Genomic DNA, 16,224 nt, shown 5'->3' with positions numbered 1-16,224 from the left:
TTGGATTTGGAAATTTGTAAATTATTTGGACATAGCATTTTGTCAAACTCTCAGCCATTTATTTAAATAAAATTATAAATTCTGGAGTTAAATATTGTTATAATTGTGTTGGACTCAATTGTCTTTCAACTTTGTAATTATTTTGATGAACCTAATTGTACAACTTATGGATGCCAAAACTGTATCCCAAATAAATACATGTTAACATTTTGCCTTTAGCCAATAAGAAGAAAGAGAAAGAACGCCCAGAGATCTCTCTTCCTTCAGACTTTGAACATACGATTCATGTGGGGTTTGATGCAGTCACCGGGGAATTCACTGTAAGTAAGCTCCTTATTTTTTTTTTTTTGTAAGGCATGAAAAGATTCCTTTGTGAAAATAGGTTTGAAGGAAGAATTGCCACGTCCCAAAATGTCAGACTTGATGTCTTTGGTGATTTCAAGGAAGATGGACTTTGCCTAGACAATCACAGATGGAACTAGAGAGTGGCAAGAGTATTGGCAAAATTATTTTGTCCATCTTAACAGAAACGTCTGATCGCGGTTAGCCTTCAACGTGATTGAAAATGCTAATTTACCATGGCACAGGAGATGTAGTCCAGATAGACTCAGCTTGAGCCTGTGCTTTAGCACTTGAAGTGAATCAGAGAACCATTGACTCAACTTGGCCAGTGAAGATAGTCTATCTGAATAATTCAGGCTTTACAATGGAACCTGGATTACCCAGATAAGTTAACCACACTAACCAAAAATCTCTGTAAAATTGACCTTTTCTTCTCTTTGATTTCAAGAACATAGCTTATTTTTAGGCTTATTTACAGGTATATTTTGTAGACATTCAAAACAACAGACCCCATGTTTCAGGAAGAAATATTGATGGTTGTATCATATGCTTTAGTGGTTATATGCTTACTTTATATTTGTATAGATGTATATATATATATACATCTATACAAATATAATATATATACATAATGCACAATAAATACCAGTAAGAATTCTCCAGAAAGACTATAGCTATAGATCCAGTCTTTCTTTGGATATTTTTAGTGCTCAAATAGCACACGATCTCAGATCTATGATATTTTATACCTTTTTTTTTTTAAAGATCTGGCATCTTTCTTTTGGATGGATGAAGGAAAAGATGTGGCTAGAAACATGTCCTCAGGAAGATTAACTACTTTTTTATACTAGTAAGGACCTCAATCAAAATGTGCATTCTGAGATAATGAGTAATTTTGAATGCATTCTGGAAAAAAATTCTTTGATAGAACCATTACCGTTAATTCTTGGATTCTTAAACCAGAGAGAAATTTAGGTATTAAATAATTAAATTTCCTATTTCATAACATGATGGTTAGTGAGTAGACTGTGTCATAAGATTAAATTTTTAAAAAGAAGGAACAAATTAATTTGATTTGGAGAATCAAACCATGTTTCTGAACTGACAAATTACCTTCTTTTTTCAATTCCGGAAGTAAGCAGTGTGAGAATGAAATGGAAACTGACTAAACATCTTAGCCTTGTAAAGTGATGTGAGCTGATTGTATGTTCTCAGTAGCAAGCAGAAGAGAACGTTAAGAAGTGCTGACATTGATAAAGTTGAGATACTGGTTTAGCCAATTTCATCATTGGAGTCAGAGATATTATTCAAATGGCCTTGAGTTTGAGCCCAGCCTCTGTTCTTTGCTGTATTTGAGAATATTCTGTTAGCTACACTTAGAAAATATAACCTCACTGTCACCACTACCACCACCATCATCACCACCCAAAACAAAAAATATTTATATATATTTTTATAATCTGAACAAGTTTAGATTTTTAAAAAATCATAAACAAAGAGATGACTATTTTTTCTGATGTTTGAAACAGTAAAAGCACTGAATCATTATAAGTTTTATCTTAAAAATCTTCCCTTTTTTATTTTAAGAACTGTCTTTCCTGTTTTGACCTTTTTGTTTTCCATGTGCTTTTCTTCTGTTTAATCTTTTCTTGTTTTATTGTTGTCATTCCATATTTCTCTGTTCTTTTATTCTTCCTTTTTGTTTTCTGATGTGAAAATTTTCCCCTCCACTATTCTCATGTGATACTCTGGTTTCTTTCCAATTTTTAAATTTTTTCCACTCTTTCCTACTTGCTTGACATCTTCTGATAGAATTTCTCTATCTTTAGCTTTTCCTTTGTTCTTTATGGGTTCTGAATGGAAATGAAGGAAAGTGAATCACCATCATCTTGCTGACTGGAGACCATCCATTTTCACTTTGCTGTCAGTTAGAACCCCAAGAATCAACCAGAGAGGGGTGGGGTGGGATGTGTGATGGGCAATCTTTCCAATTGTGAAAAACATTTTGATGCAACTGAACCAAACCAAACAAGAACCTTTCCCCTCCTCCTAAAAACCTAATATAAAATAAAGTGTTTGGATGCAATTGTTAGAAATCCACTGAATATATAGATGAGACGCAGGCTAAATTTGGAAATCTGATGTACTTTATTGTCGCTGTGATAATCTTTCATAACTATTTGTCCCCACGTTGTTTTTTAAAGATACCAAATTCTGCCTTTTTTTTAACTATCTTAACCTATGATTTATATTTACTAACTTTAAAAATACCAAATGATAATAAGCTTTTAAAAGTCATTTTATTGATAGGATTTAGAATGGGATCTTAATCGCCCCAGTACCACTAATTGGTTGTGTGTGTGTGTGTGTGTGTGTGTGTATGCGTGTGTTCACGTGGAGGGGGAGGGACATATTACTAAATTTGATCATTACAGTTGTTGAGGTTGAATTTTGAGCAATTTGTTGAACTGTCGAGCCCAGTTGTCTCACAAGGGCCTGTTATTTGGAACATTTGGACACTGGTTTGGTGTATTGGTGGTGTTTACCCTTTGGCTAATTGGCCCATGCAACCTTGTACACTTGGTCACACACTTGGACCCTGAGGTTAAAATTAGGTTGGGAGGTGAGATTTGGGGTATGAAACTACTCTAAGTCCTTACCCTTTATATTACCATTTTTGTCCCAAATACTTCAGAACTCCCCCTTCCAGACCTCTAGACCTGTGACGGTCGCTTCAAGTCAATCAGAGGGAAAAATGGTATGAGTGATATACATTATCATTTCTTATGATAAGATAAATGCTTGGCCTGTTGTATCATGCTGCCATTCTCCTGGGCTACACTGGACAATCCCCAGCTTGACGTACATCTAGCTGTTATTACATACATGGTCAGGCTTCTGATGCTCACACTTCTAGGTCTCCATTAGCTATCTGACTTTTGGGGTTTGTACCTCAATTTGGAGTAATGAGTTATGGCTTTCTGATTACATGCCTTCATGGCATACATTCAAATTGAAGTGTCAGGTTTCATTGATGAACTGGTTTATCTCAACTTAAAAAAAGAAAACAATTATGTCAGCAGTGTAGTCACGTGGTAAGTATAGTTGTCTGGAGGATCTTTTGCAACTGACAGCAGTCTTTCCTGCTGTCTAGTGATCACAAGACTATTATCACAAAAGTTTAGAAGTGCCATGAGTATGTATAATAACTGCAAATATTCTAATGATTATGGTAACGATCATGCCAGTGATGTCTGCTCTGGTGGTTATGTGCAATGCCTACCTGGTTTTGTAACACTTAATAACTCCTTTGGCCATTACAGTATTAACCAAACGCTATTAATTGCACTTAGAATCAGAACTGGGATCATGCATGGGCTCCTGAGTTCAAATTTTTGGCTTAAGGCTTTAGCATCAAATTGCGTGATGAATGCATGTAAAAGTGTCCTTTCACTGTGCTTGGAGTAACCCCAAATGCCAGGAATCAAAGACCTGTAACCCAAATCAAATCAGTTGGGTGAAAGCATGTTTCTGTAGCATTGGAAATATCATCTTTATTTAGACAAAGCTGTTACCTTATATCTGATCTTATTTTGTGGGAAGTGGGACTTTAGAACTGCGGCATTAAAATGGAGATTATTCAGAATATGGTTTGAAACGAAATGGTTTCCCTTTCCCTGGCCTAAATGTCTAAGAAATTCAAACATAGAGTCTGGCTGTGTGGGAAATCCTTAATCTAGTTTTCTCTAAGCCAGCCACGACTTTAGCTCCAAAATACAGAAGAATCACCTTAATGAGAACAGGTTGAATTCAGCATCACCATATACCTCTTCTTTGAATTTTAGCCATACAGACACTTCCAATGTGAAATTGAAAATGGTTCACCAGAATTGGGAACTGAAATTTGTAAGTTCATCACATGGCCATTGGCTACCTGTGATCACCCAGTCGTAAAAACAACTTACAAATTGTCGTTGAAGCTTTTCATGATGCCATCCTTCTTCCCTCCAAATTCATGTTTCTGCCTTTTAGTAATTTCTCCAGTCATTTAATGGTAATCCTTATTATTGCATATTTATGGAGGAAGCATCTGGCCAAAAGTGGAACTATGCATCCAAACTTTGGAACATCGTTGTTTTCTCTGTTTTCTTAAATCTGTTGTCCTGTAGCCTGTCCTGCCCCTGATTTAGTTAATACCTCCCTATTTTCATAACCGCCCCACTTTAGAAGGGATTAACCCCTCCCCATTCAGACCCATTGGTTTCATCTCCTCCCACCTTCTAAGTTGTCCCACATTCTGTTTTAACTTTCTTTTCTTTCTTTATTTACGTCCATTACAGCCAGATCTCTATGGCTCACAGATGTGCCCAGGGAAGCTCCCAGAGGTGCGTCACAGGCCCAAAAGAAGCTTGCATCAAAGTGCTTCTTTGAGATGTCATAGCACTGCAGCAGCAGGTTCATGTGTGTGCAGTAGAGTTGTTGCTTGGCTTATCTCACTTTTTTGTTGTCATTCCCAAACTCTGGAGGCCCACGTCACACATTGTTTTGCCGAGACTTCATAGGACAAAGCCACGTAAATTGTGTCTAGATGCACTTCAGGAAGAGTGTGTCTGTTTCTCGCTCCAAGTTCTCTTGGAGGTTGGTTAATTATGAAATGGGGACATCTGTAGGCCGAACGTGTAGGAAAGAGTGCTGAACGCTCAATACAAAGCTAACCTCTCTGTGTAATTTTTGCAATTCTCCTTGGTTAGATTGCCAAACACTCCCTCCTCTCTGCTCTAAATGCTTCAGATTATTGCAAATTTTCAGAAGGCTTTGGCATGGTTGCCACTGTCCCCAGGTTCTATGCGGCCAATGAACGAAGTGGGGAGGAGGGGATGGGGGGAGGAGAGGAGAAAGCTGCAGGGAAAATGTTACTATTTAGCACCCCTGTGGTTATTGCTCGTCCATGATTCTATTTTTGTTCTCCTCTCAATCCCCCTTTATATTAAAGCTCTAGACCCCCCAAAAAATTACATTTGATAACCACAGAGTATGAACTGACCAAGGGTGAGGCTTTACTTTTATTCTAAAAGATATTCTGATTGCAACATGCCCAGAAACAGCTTCTGTTATTCCAGTCATATAAAATCTATTGATCTGCACTATACTATGCTGTGCACAAATTTAGAGAAGTCTTGCTATGTCTGCCCTGAGTCGCCAGAAAAAATAAGCTAAGCCGTAAACATCATTTCATGGATGAGCAGAGTTAATATGGAGGTGATTTTCATGCGCTTTTTTTTTTCTATCACAGTCATACTCCCACCCACCCTTTTTAAGTTGGATCTTAGTTTTACCTATGTGTTTTAATTAGAGAAGAGAATGATTGCATTATTAAGTTACTAACTTTAAATCTAGAGTGTAACTTCAGTTTCCCAAGTGTAATCCTACAGGTAGCATGGGCTTCTTGGTGAAGAACTTTACTGGAACATGAAAATGCAGCTGTCGAATGTTCTGAGCTTCCATTCTTTCCCTTTGGTTGTCCACAGGGAATTCCTGAGCAATGGGCACGATTACTCCAAACTTCCAACATAACAAAGCTGGAACAGAAGAAGAACCCCCAAGCCGTTCTAGACGTTCTCAAATTCTATGATTCCAAAGAAACAGTCAACAACCAGAAGTACATGAGCTTTACGTCCGGAGGTAAGAGTAAATCTAGGATATCAAAAAGTGAAGAAGTGGGACTTCCCTGGCGGTCCAGTGGTTAGGACTCTGCGCTTCCATGGCAGGGGGCCCGGGTTTGATCCCTGGTCGGGAACCAAGATCCCAAAAGCTGTGCGGCGCAGCCAAAAAAAAAAAGGGAAGAAGTAATTCCAATCTCAGAACCTCAGGATTAGAACGGAATGCCTGGAGGGTATTCGAAGCCAGTTCAAGTTCCTTTTCTGAATGACTTCAACATAAATCAACCAAAAGATGAGTTGGAAGTTGAGGTTGATGTTAGGAGATTTCCAGTACTTGGGTGATTTTATAACTCAAATAAGGAAATTGTTCAGTGAAGCTGTAGTTGTCAGTTTGAATCAGCAATCACGATTGTTGTTTTGTCTCTTCACTGGCATGAAGACACTGAGTCACTTAGGATCAGGCCTTGTCATGCGTTTAGGAAGTAAGAGGTGTCTGGATCAAACCCTGGTCTCTTGAAATTTATTTTATCCCTTAGATTCACTGAATTGCATGCACCATGGTGACACAGCACAAATTTTGTGGTTGCTGGGTTATTTTGATCTGACCGCAAAATCAGACTTAAAAAAAGAAATCATGTCTTGGTATTTATAAGAGATTGACATGGCTACATTCCTGCCATATCTCGACTTCATTTGCTAGCCTGTAGACCCAGCTTTTGTTTGAAGGTTTGATGTCCAAATTTGCACTGTAAGCAACTGAAAAAACATACCAAGCAATTATTTTGCATTGTGAAAATGATGATCTGGGTTTTGTCTCTAAAACAATTTATTATTTTACATCTAAAGAAAGAAGAGAGGGCTTCCCTGGTGGTGCAGTGGTTGAGAGTCCGCCTGCCGTTGCAGGGGACGCGGGTTTGTGCCCCGGTCCGGGAAGATCCCACATGGCGCGGAGCGGCTGGGCCCGTGAGCCATGGCCACTGAGCCTGCGCGTCTGGAGCCTGTGCTCCACAACGGGCGAGGCCACAACAGTGAGAGGCCCGCGTACCGGAAAAAAAAAAAAAGAAAGAAAGAAAGAAGAGAATAGTATCATTAGTGCTCCAGCTATAAAGAGCCCCTACCTCTTGGCATTGGTTTTAGTACAGGGCACATTTTCAGAATTTGTTCTTTATTCCACGTTGCCACTGCTTTTTTTTTTTTTTTTTTTTTTTTGTGGTACGCGGGCCTCTCACTGTTGTGGCCTCTCCCGTTGCGGAGCACAGGCTATGGACGCGCAGGCTCAGCGGCCATGGCTCACGGGCCCAGCCGCTCCGCGGCATGTGGGATCTTCCCAGACCGGGGCACGAACCCGCGTCCCCTGCATCGGCAGGCGGACTCTCAACCACTGTGCCACCAGGGAAGCCCTGCCACTGCTTTTTAACCCTTTTGTTTTTATGTGTCAAATTCTCTCAGTTTATAAAGATGAAATCCTGAAAAAACTATGTTAGAACTCAACAGTATCTGAGTTATTGCTCTATTCTGAAACTCACCATATGTTTTCTTTATGCTCTCGTGTTGATGCTAACTAATAGCCTAGGAGGGGAAGGGGAAAGGAAGGAAGGGTGGAAGGGAGGAAGGGAAATGAGGGAGGGAGGAGGAGAGGGAAGGAGGAAGTCGAGGAGAAATTCTGGATATAGACGTGTAAAGTCATACCAGTCAGGAGTAGGTTATCTCAACACTCCTCAGTATAGATGAGATTCACTGGAGGCCTTCATTAAGATCTATAAAATGGGGTGGCGAGAATATGGTGATGATGTAAGGGTGTGAGCTATTTTAAGAAAAACTAGTCATTTGTCGTAGTATCTATTTAATACTGAATCAGAAAATTTCCTTCTGGTCAAACCCATGCAGTTTTTTTAAGCATGGTCTCTAAATGAGGCAGTCTTTATGAAACAAAGGTAATATCTTTATCTTCACTTTTCAGATAAAAGTGCACATGGATATATAGCAGCCCATCCTTCGGTAAGTGAAAAATTGAAAACAGTTTTGTATGATCCGTGTTTCCAGTGGTGCAACAGAATACAATTGTGCAGATCCTGTTTTTAGATACACATAGAATCCTTTAAAAATATTTTAAAGGTGTAATTTAGATACATAAAATTCACCCGTTTTTAAGTGTACAGTTTGATGAGTTTTAGTAAATTTATACACCAGTGCTACCATCACCACAATCTAGTTTTAGAACACTTTCATCACCCCAGTAAGATCTCCCAGGTCTGCCTAGAGTTAACCCCCATCCACCGCACCCTAGCCCTAGGCTATCACTAATCTGCTTTTATAGATTTGTCTTTCTGGACATTTCAAATGTAAATGAAATAATACAGTATATGTCCTTTGGGGATTGGCTTTTCTCTCAGCATAATGCTCTTAGGATTCATCCAAGTTGTTGTATTGTATCAATAGTTTGTTCCTTTTTATTGCTAAGTGGTATTCCAGGGTATGGCTATACTGCTATTTAACAATTTACCCACTGAAGGGTTTCTAGACTGTTTACAGTTTGGGGCGTTTATAAATAAAGCTACTATGAAAATTCATGCATAAGTCTTTACATAGACAAATGTTTCTATTTCTTTTACATATAGAATCTTGAAAATAATCATCATAATGATAGAAACTTCTCTTGACTGAACAAATGTGCCAGACACTAGGCTAATAATACTTTGTATTCACTTAACCATTCCTACAACCCAATTAGGCAAGTCTTATCGTTGTCTCCATTTTACAGATGAGGTTCAGAGAGGTGAAATAACTTGTCTAAGGTCATACCACTACATCTTTCGGTGTCACCTGTTCCAACAAAGTGAGACTTTGCCCAAAGTCACATAGATAGTTTTACCAGAGAAGAGACTAGAAAATAAGCAACCTAGCTCAAGGGCCTTGGAAGTGCTATAGTATCTGAAAGAATACCCTTACACAGAAAACAGTCTTAGACAAGGCTTCCCTTTACATGATTTTCATTCTGATATCCTGATAGAAATTATCTCCTGCCCCATTTGCTTCCTTTGGAGTGAAATAATTAGCATTAGTGAAAGTTTCCTCACCGCTTATTCAGAGTCACGGATAGTCAAGCTGATTCTTCCTTTTATAGAGGACAAATGCTGGCCTGCTTGATGTCACCCTGGGCAGCCGGTGTGACAGCAATAAATCATTGCTGGTAAAAACTAAAGGCTCTGAGATAATACGGCAGGGCCTCAAAAATTTAGAAGAGAATTACCACATGATCCAGCAGTTGCACTTCTGGATATATACCCAGAAGAACTGAAAGCAGGGTCTTGAACAGATATTTGAACACCCATATTCATAGCAGCATTACTCATAGTAACCAGAAGGTGGAAGCAACCCAAGTGTCCATCAACAGGTGAACGAATAAACAAAAGTGGTATATCCATACAATGGAATATTATTCAGCCCTAAAAAGGAAGGAAATCCTTACATAGGCTACAACATGGCTGAGCCTTTAAGACATTATGCTAAGTGAAATAATCCAGTCACAAAAAGACAAATACCGTATGATTCTACCTGTATGAGGTATCTAGAGTAGTCAATATCATAGACACAGAAAGTGATTGCTGGGTGAGGTGGAAACGGGGTGTTGTTGTTTAATGGGTACAAAGTTTTAGTTTTGCAAGATGAAAAGAATTCTGGAGATGGATAGCTGGGATGGGTGCACAGCAATATGAATATACGTAACACTCCTGGACTAGACACTTCCAAATGGTTAAGATGGTAAACTTTATGTTATGTCTATTTTACCACAACTAAAAAGAAAACTTACAAGAGTAAAGGCTCTGGGCGTAGGTGTTTAGTCTTATTCCTCCACTTACAAGCTGAGCCACTTTCAGAAAGTGGCTCAGCTTCTGTGACCCTCTCTTTCCTCAGCCTTTAACTGGGAATAATAACAGTACCTACCTCCTAAAACTTGTGTGAATATTGAATATGCTAATGCATATAATATACTTAGTACATTACCTAGCATATACTATGTGTTTATTAAATGTAAGCTACTATTGCTACCATTTGTAGATGGCAACAAAGACGAAAACTCATTCTCTCCATGAGTGAGACTTGTCTGAGGCCATGGTACTGGTGCCTTGTTCAGAATTCTCAGAACAGAGCCGAATGTCGCCCTTCTTTTCTCACTGGTCATTGCCCTCCTTTTGCTTCTTTGCCATGACAGCTTCCTGGGCCTCACTGAAAACAGCACGTGAAGGGAGATAATAGCAAACTGGGAAAGCCAAAAATACCAACCTTCCATGAGCAACACATACCTTACCTCCCTTGATTTAATTACTGTCATTATTGTGCGATACTAGATAAGTATCTTGACAAAGAAATCGTTGTTATCTTTTCAGGTAGTCGGTTATTTTAAACACCAACCTGCTAGGATAGTCTGTATGTTGGTTTTCATTTTTATAAACAGCTTATAGCTCCCAGGATATTGGCCTTCTGTTTTTAGCTTGCTTCAGAGTAAGTAAGCTTGCTTTTGTTTTTAGCTTGCTTCAGAGTAAGTAAGACCTTGCAAGGTCTTACTACAGAATTAAAACTAAATCTACATAATGTTCAAAATATTCCATCAGATCAGAAAAAGGAAACTCATGAACTCACTGTTTGGAGATAAAACAACTGGGTATTCACTTATTTAACATGTATTTATCAAGTGCCTCCTTATAAGCACTAGGAAATTTGGAGCTCAGTCTGGTAAGGGAAGAGAAGTACGAACATAAAGAAGCACAGTACCATATGGATCATGTTACATACCATAAAATATGTCCATGTGCTCTGAGGATTCAAAGGAAGGAGCTTACTTTTAGCTGGGGAGGGAAGAGGAAGCAGGCCCTCGTCTTCAAGGGCTTAATTAAGCTCAGTGCCTAGTACAAAATAGGCACTTGGTACGTATTTGTTGAATTAGAAAATGCTTCATAGAAAAGGCGGAATTTGAACTAGATCTTGAAGGTCAGATGCGATTTGGATCTGTGAAGATAAGGAAGGGCATTCTAAGCAAAGGGAAGGCATGATAAAGGGCAGGGTAGTGAAAAGAGCAAGGGGACAAGGGGGTATGGGTTTGAATGAAGACTGAGATGCAGGAAAAGGAATCATAGGAGTTAAGCCTTGAAAGTTAAGTTGGAGCCAAATCATAGAAGCCCTTCAATGGTATTCTAAGGAATCTGGCCTATGTAAGTGTACAGTGGGAAGCCCTTGAAGTTTTGTGGGGCAGGAGAGTTAGGTGAATAAAGTTTATGCTTTAGAAGAGTGATCTGATCGCAAATGTCCAGAGTGAATTAAGGACAGAAGGTAAGACTGGATGCAGGGAGACTGACTGGGGAAATATCTCAAGCATCCAAGGCCAGAGGTGATGAGGGCCTACGTGAGGTAGTGGCAGTGGGAATGGAGATTAGATTTAAATTCCAAAGATGTTTAGGTTATTGATTAGATGTTGGAGGAAAGGTTGAGGTCAGAGATGATTGCAGGCTTTGGATGCTACGTGGGTGGCCAAAAATATGAGGGTATTATCTTTCAGGAGATGCATATTTCTGGGAGAAGATGCTGAGTTTCCTATTGGACAGTTTGAGTTCGAAGGTTTAGCAAGACTTCCAGATGGAACTAATTGATTAGGCTACTTGAGGAAGGCTGGGTTTCTATTGATTGAATGAACTGAATTTAGACCCTTAAGGTCAGGTTGGGTCACTTCTTTGGGGCTCAGTAACTTGGGGAATTGCATCTTGTGTTCTCCTTATGTTTCTAGGGGGAGATTGCACTTCACACTGCTTGTGCTTTTGTTGCATTAGAAACACTCCCAGTAGACCTAGCTATCCTACAGGATGTGATTTAATGGAATTGACTACCCCTTCTCGACATAGCCTGAACTACTCACAAGTTTTCGCATCTTCTAGTAGCCTGGGTGGGAATCAAAATAGAAACAATGTTATATTCACTAAATGTGTTAAACTAATGGCAATATAATTAATAATGAATTCAGCAATGCCTCTCATAGTCATACGAATCTGCTTCACTGCCCACTCATGATAGCTTCTTTGGTGTTAGTGTTATTAAACGCTAAATACTGTTCAGGGATCTACTCTTCAATTTGAGGCTACTTTGAAATTCGTGTATATTTATTGTACTATTGAGAGTGAAGTAATGCATTGAGAATCCTGAGCTAGTATTTTGAGTGGAAGGTAACAGCAATAATATGAATATGCCGTGATTTGTGCCTAGAGAAACTGGGTGTGCGTGTGACAGATGACACTTTTTTTTTTTTACAGTACTGGCTTATTTTGTTCATCTACATTAGTGCTTTTTAAAAATTTCAGTATGCATTAGAATTGGCTGGATAGCCTGTTAAAATGCAGATTCTAGGGCTCCATTCCCAGAGTAGAATGGAGCCCTGAAATCTGTATTGTAAACAAGCGACCAAGAGGGGCTCTCAGGCCACACTTAGCATTATCTGAAGTCTCCAAAGTCCTTACTTATTCTTTCTTCGACCTTTAACAATTAAGCTCAAAGAAAGGAGAGTTTCCTAAGGTAGTTCCACTAGCTGGTGTATTCTCTAGAGCAGGATTTACAACTTGGAGTCCATGAATGGGCTTCAGAAGACATTTGAACTCTTGAAATTATATGTAAAAATATGTGTCTACCTGTATTTTTCTGGGGAGATAGGCCAAACCCTTTAGAATTGGAAATGAGTCCAAGACCCAATCAGGTTAAGAATAACCTGCCTAGCTCGACTGAATGTGTGACATAATGACTGTCAAAAATACTTAATTTCAAAAAGACAAAAAATTCCTTACTTGATATCCATCTGTCTCTACTTTTACAAGTTTAGACATACTAGACATAGTAATCCTCAGCCCGGAAGGAAGAGTGTAGCAACATTATAACTTTGACTCCCCCAAAGGCCATCAAAAAAAGCTGTTAATCAAGGAAAGCTAAGTTTATTACACTTACAGGAGCAAGAAAGAGCACTGCCAGTGTCTTAGAAACGGGATGTCAAGGGAGAATATCTATAGGGTTTTGGAGCACGGCTATGTGATTTTGAAGCAGGTCTCTCAAGACAAGAAAAGAGTTAGGATTGTGCAGTGTTTCTGATAAAGTAACTTTGGATTGGGGAATACAGCAAAGTGAGGGTCTTGAATAGAGTTTTGGTGAGCAAGCTGTTGTTATTCTTAATAAGTAAATTACTTCAGTTGGTTCAGTCTTATCTTCCAAGAACAAGTATTTCTTAAAGTGAGAAGCTAAGCTATTTTTGCTTGTTCTCAGTATTGTGTAACATAAGAACAGGAAAATATGCTCCATCTTGATATTGTTTAACACAGGGAAAAGAAAGTATGCCCAGCCCCAGTGTTATTTACACAGGGATGGAAAATCTGTGGAAAAAATACACAGGAGCAAGAAATTATGTTCATTTCAATTCTTAGTACCAAGGAAGGCCTGGTATCTATGTGTAATGCTGGGTGGTTAATGCTCCCTGGCCCAACCAACATCCAAAACATAATGTCCACTGGAGGTCACACATTCTTTCCAGCCAACCAACATGGCAGCATAGTGTTTGGTCCCAGATAATCAGACATGTATCTTCTTCCTGCCCTGTAAACCCTCAAAGGATGAAAATCTTTAGGTTTTCGAATAGTCCCTTAGTCCATCCTTAGAGACTGGAATGTCCCCCATATGAAATTAGGATAGTGAGGATAGTAATGAATGTTAAGAATCAGTCCGTGAAATTTTGCAGGTGGATCTTCTCTAGTAAATTAGCGAGAACTGAAATGTGCAAGGCTACCTCTTGGCCAGTAGGCACTGGTTGGTCTTTGTACCAGTTTAAGGGTTGGGCCACTTTTAGATCCTCATAGGCTGTATATACACTCTCACTTATGGAGGACATGTGATGCATTGTATCAAATATATCAAGTATATTAAAGGGCCTCTATACCCCACTTTTTATTTTTGCTATAAAATTTTAAAAGTAATTTTTAAAATGTTAATTTTGAGATTATTTGATCATAAGTAGCACTTAATTTATGGTTAGGTGTAACTTCTTAGAAATCATTGTGAATACTCAAGAATTGTTGCTAAATAGAACAGCCTAACCTATAATTTGTTTTTTAATATAATGAAATTTCTATAAATACTAAAAATTTAAAGAACTAATTAATTAAGTTGACATATATTATACTTAACAGACATTTAATTAGACATTAACTGACAAATTTTATCATTTTCTTGTGGCATTTTGGAGCCGATGATTTATTTCTGAGTTCAAATATTTTCTTAGGCACACGTAAAGCTTATTATTCCTAGGCATGGTTCATATTGCCTGATGAATAAAATAGCATCGTTTGCCATATAGAAACGAGTCAGTTTATATGCAGGTTCTGCCCGTCTACCAAGGAACAGTAATTAGTTGCATTCTGGATCCCAGCTGGCATAAGATGGAGTAGAAGTTTCTGGAACAAAATAATATCAAAGCAAATACCATTAATCCAAAGACAACTTCTCCCTGTGCCCTGAGGTGCCCTGAAGAATTAGTCTTTCACAAAAAGAAACTGATTTTTTATCTAGAAATATAACGTCATTAATATATGTTGCTATCCACGCAGCCACAACCCAATGTAATAGCCCAGCTGTTTTGGCTAAATTAAGAATAAATATGCTGTACACTTGAAACTAACACGACATTGTTAGTCAACTATACTCCAATATAAACTAAAAATTAAAAAAAATAGAAAAACAATATCAAGTAAGCATATAAACTTCAATCTATAAACCACTCAGCGTATATATCAGGCAATCAAATATTCTTTCAAATTTATAAATTCTAAGTTGTCTTGTCACAGTATATAAATCTTGCTGGCTCCAAAAAGATATATGGTTATACCTATTACACCACCGTAGGTTTATACATGATTATAGAAAATCCACAGTGGATTTAAATCACAGACTGAGGTCCTTTGATGTAACAGTCTATTAGTAGGCTGTCTGCATCGGCCTCAGGAACTTTGTCCTCGAGGAATGAAAATTCTTTCTAGTCTCCAAAGAAGATGTACAGATTGCCAACAAACACATGAAAGGATGCTCAACATCACTAATCATTAGAGAAGCGCAAATCAAAACTGAAATGAGTATCACCTCACACCAGTCAGAATGGCCATCATCAAAAAATCTACAAACAATAAATGCTGGAGAGGGTGTGGAGAAAAGGGAACCCTCTTGCACTGTTGGTGGGAATGTAAATTGATACAGCCACTGTGGAGAACAGTATGGAGGTTCCTTAAGAAACTACAAATAGATCTATCATATGGCCCAGCAATCCCACTACTGGGCATATACCCTGAGAAAAACATAATTCAAAAAGAGTCATGTACCAAAATGTTCATTGCATCTCTATTTACAATAGCCAGGACCTGGAAGCAACCTAAGTGTCCATCAACAGATGAATGGATAAAGAAGATGTGGCACATATATACAATGGAATATTACTCAGCCATAAAAAGAAATGAAATTGAGTTGTTTGTAGTGAGGTGGATGGACCTAGAGTCTGTCATACAGAGTGAAATAAGTCAGAGAGAGAAAAACAAAGACCATATGCTAACACACATATAAGGAATCTAAGAAAAAAAATGGTTCTGAAGAACCTAGGGGCAGGACAGGAATAAAGATGCAGATGTAGAGAATGGACTTGAGGACACAGGGAAGGAGAAGGGTAAGCTGGGACAAAATGAGAGAGTGGCATGGACATATATACACTAACAAATGTGAAATAGATAGCTAGTGGGAAGCAGCCGCATAGCACAGGGAGATCAGCTCAGTGCTTTGTGTCCACCTAGAGGGGTGGGATAGGGAGGGTGGGAGGGAGGGAGATACAAGAGGGAAGAGATATGGGGCTATATGTACATGCATACCTGATTCACTTTGTTATAAAGCAGAAACTAACACACCATTGTAAAACAATTATACACCAATAAAGATGTGAAAGAAAGAAAGAAAGAAAGAAAGAAAAAAGGAAAGAAAGAAAGAAAGAAAGAAAGAAAGAAAGAAAGAAAGAAAGAAAGAAAGAAAGAAAGAAAGAAAGAGAAAGAAAGAAAGAAAATTCTTTTTAGGCTTAGCCTGAGCCAGTGTACTCAAAGGCATAAACAAGTACACACACACATGCACACACACACAACAAAAACTCAAAAACCATCTATAATAGTGC

At 38.5% G+C, this 16,224-nt stretch overlaps 1 protein-coding gene across 12 annotated transcripts in view; it reads left to right on the top strand.

Moving 5' to 3' along the window:
- PAK3 (p21 (RAC1) activated kinase 3) overlaps positions 1 to 16,224 on the top strand; it is a 283,577-nt gene that overhangs the window by 207,420 nt on the left and 59,933 nt on the right. For 11 of the 12 annotated variants that reach the window (XM_067723280.1, XM_067723277.1, XM_067723281.1 and 8 more), the window contains 4 exons: positions 220 to 320; positions 4,683 to 4,727; positions 5,871 to 6,024; positions 7,963 to 8,000. In XM_067723280.1, the coding sequence (XP_067579381.1) occupies positions 220 to 320; positions 4,683 to 4,727; positions 5,871 to 6,024; positions 7,963 to 8,000 (338 nt within the window). The remainder of the gene's footprint in view (positions 1 to 219; positions 321 to 4,682; positions 4,728 to 5,870; positions 6,025 to 7,962; positions 8,001 to 16,224) is intronic. The other variant, XM_067723283.1, reaches the window with a different exon arrangement.

Source organism: Pseudorca crassidens, chromosome X, assembly GCF_039906515.1.
Source record: "Pseudorca crassidens isolate mPseCra1 chromosome X, mPseCra1.hap1, whole genome shotgun sequence".
Classification (NCBI taxonomy): domain Eukaryota; kingdom Metazoa; phylum Chordata; class Mammalia; order Artiodactyla; family Delphinidae; genus Pseudorca; species Pseudorca crassidens.
Note: the sequence above shows the minus strand (reverse complement) of the source record. Positions and strands in the feature narration are given on the sequence as shown.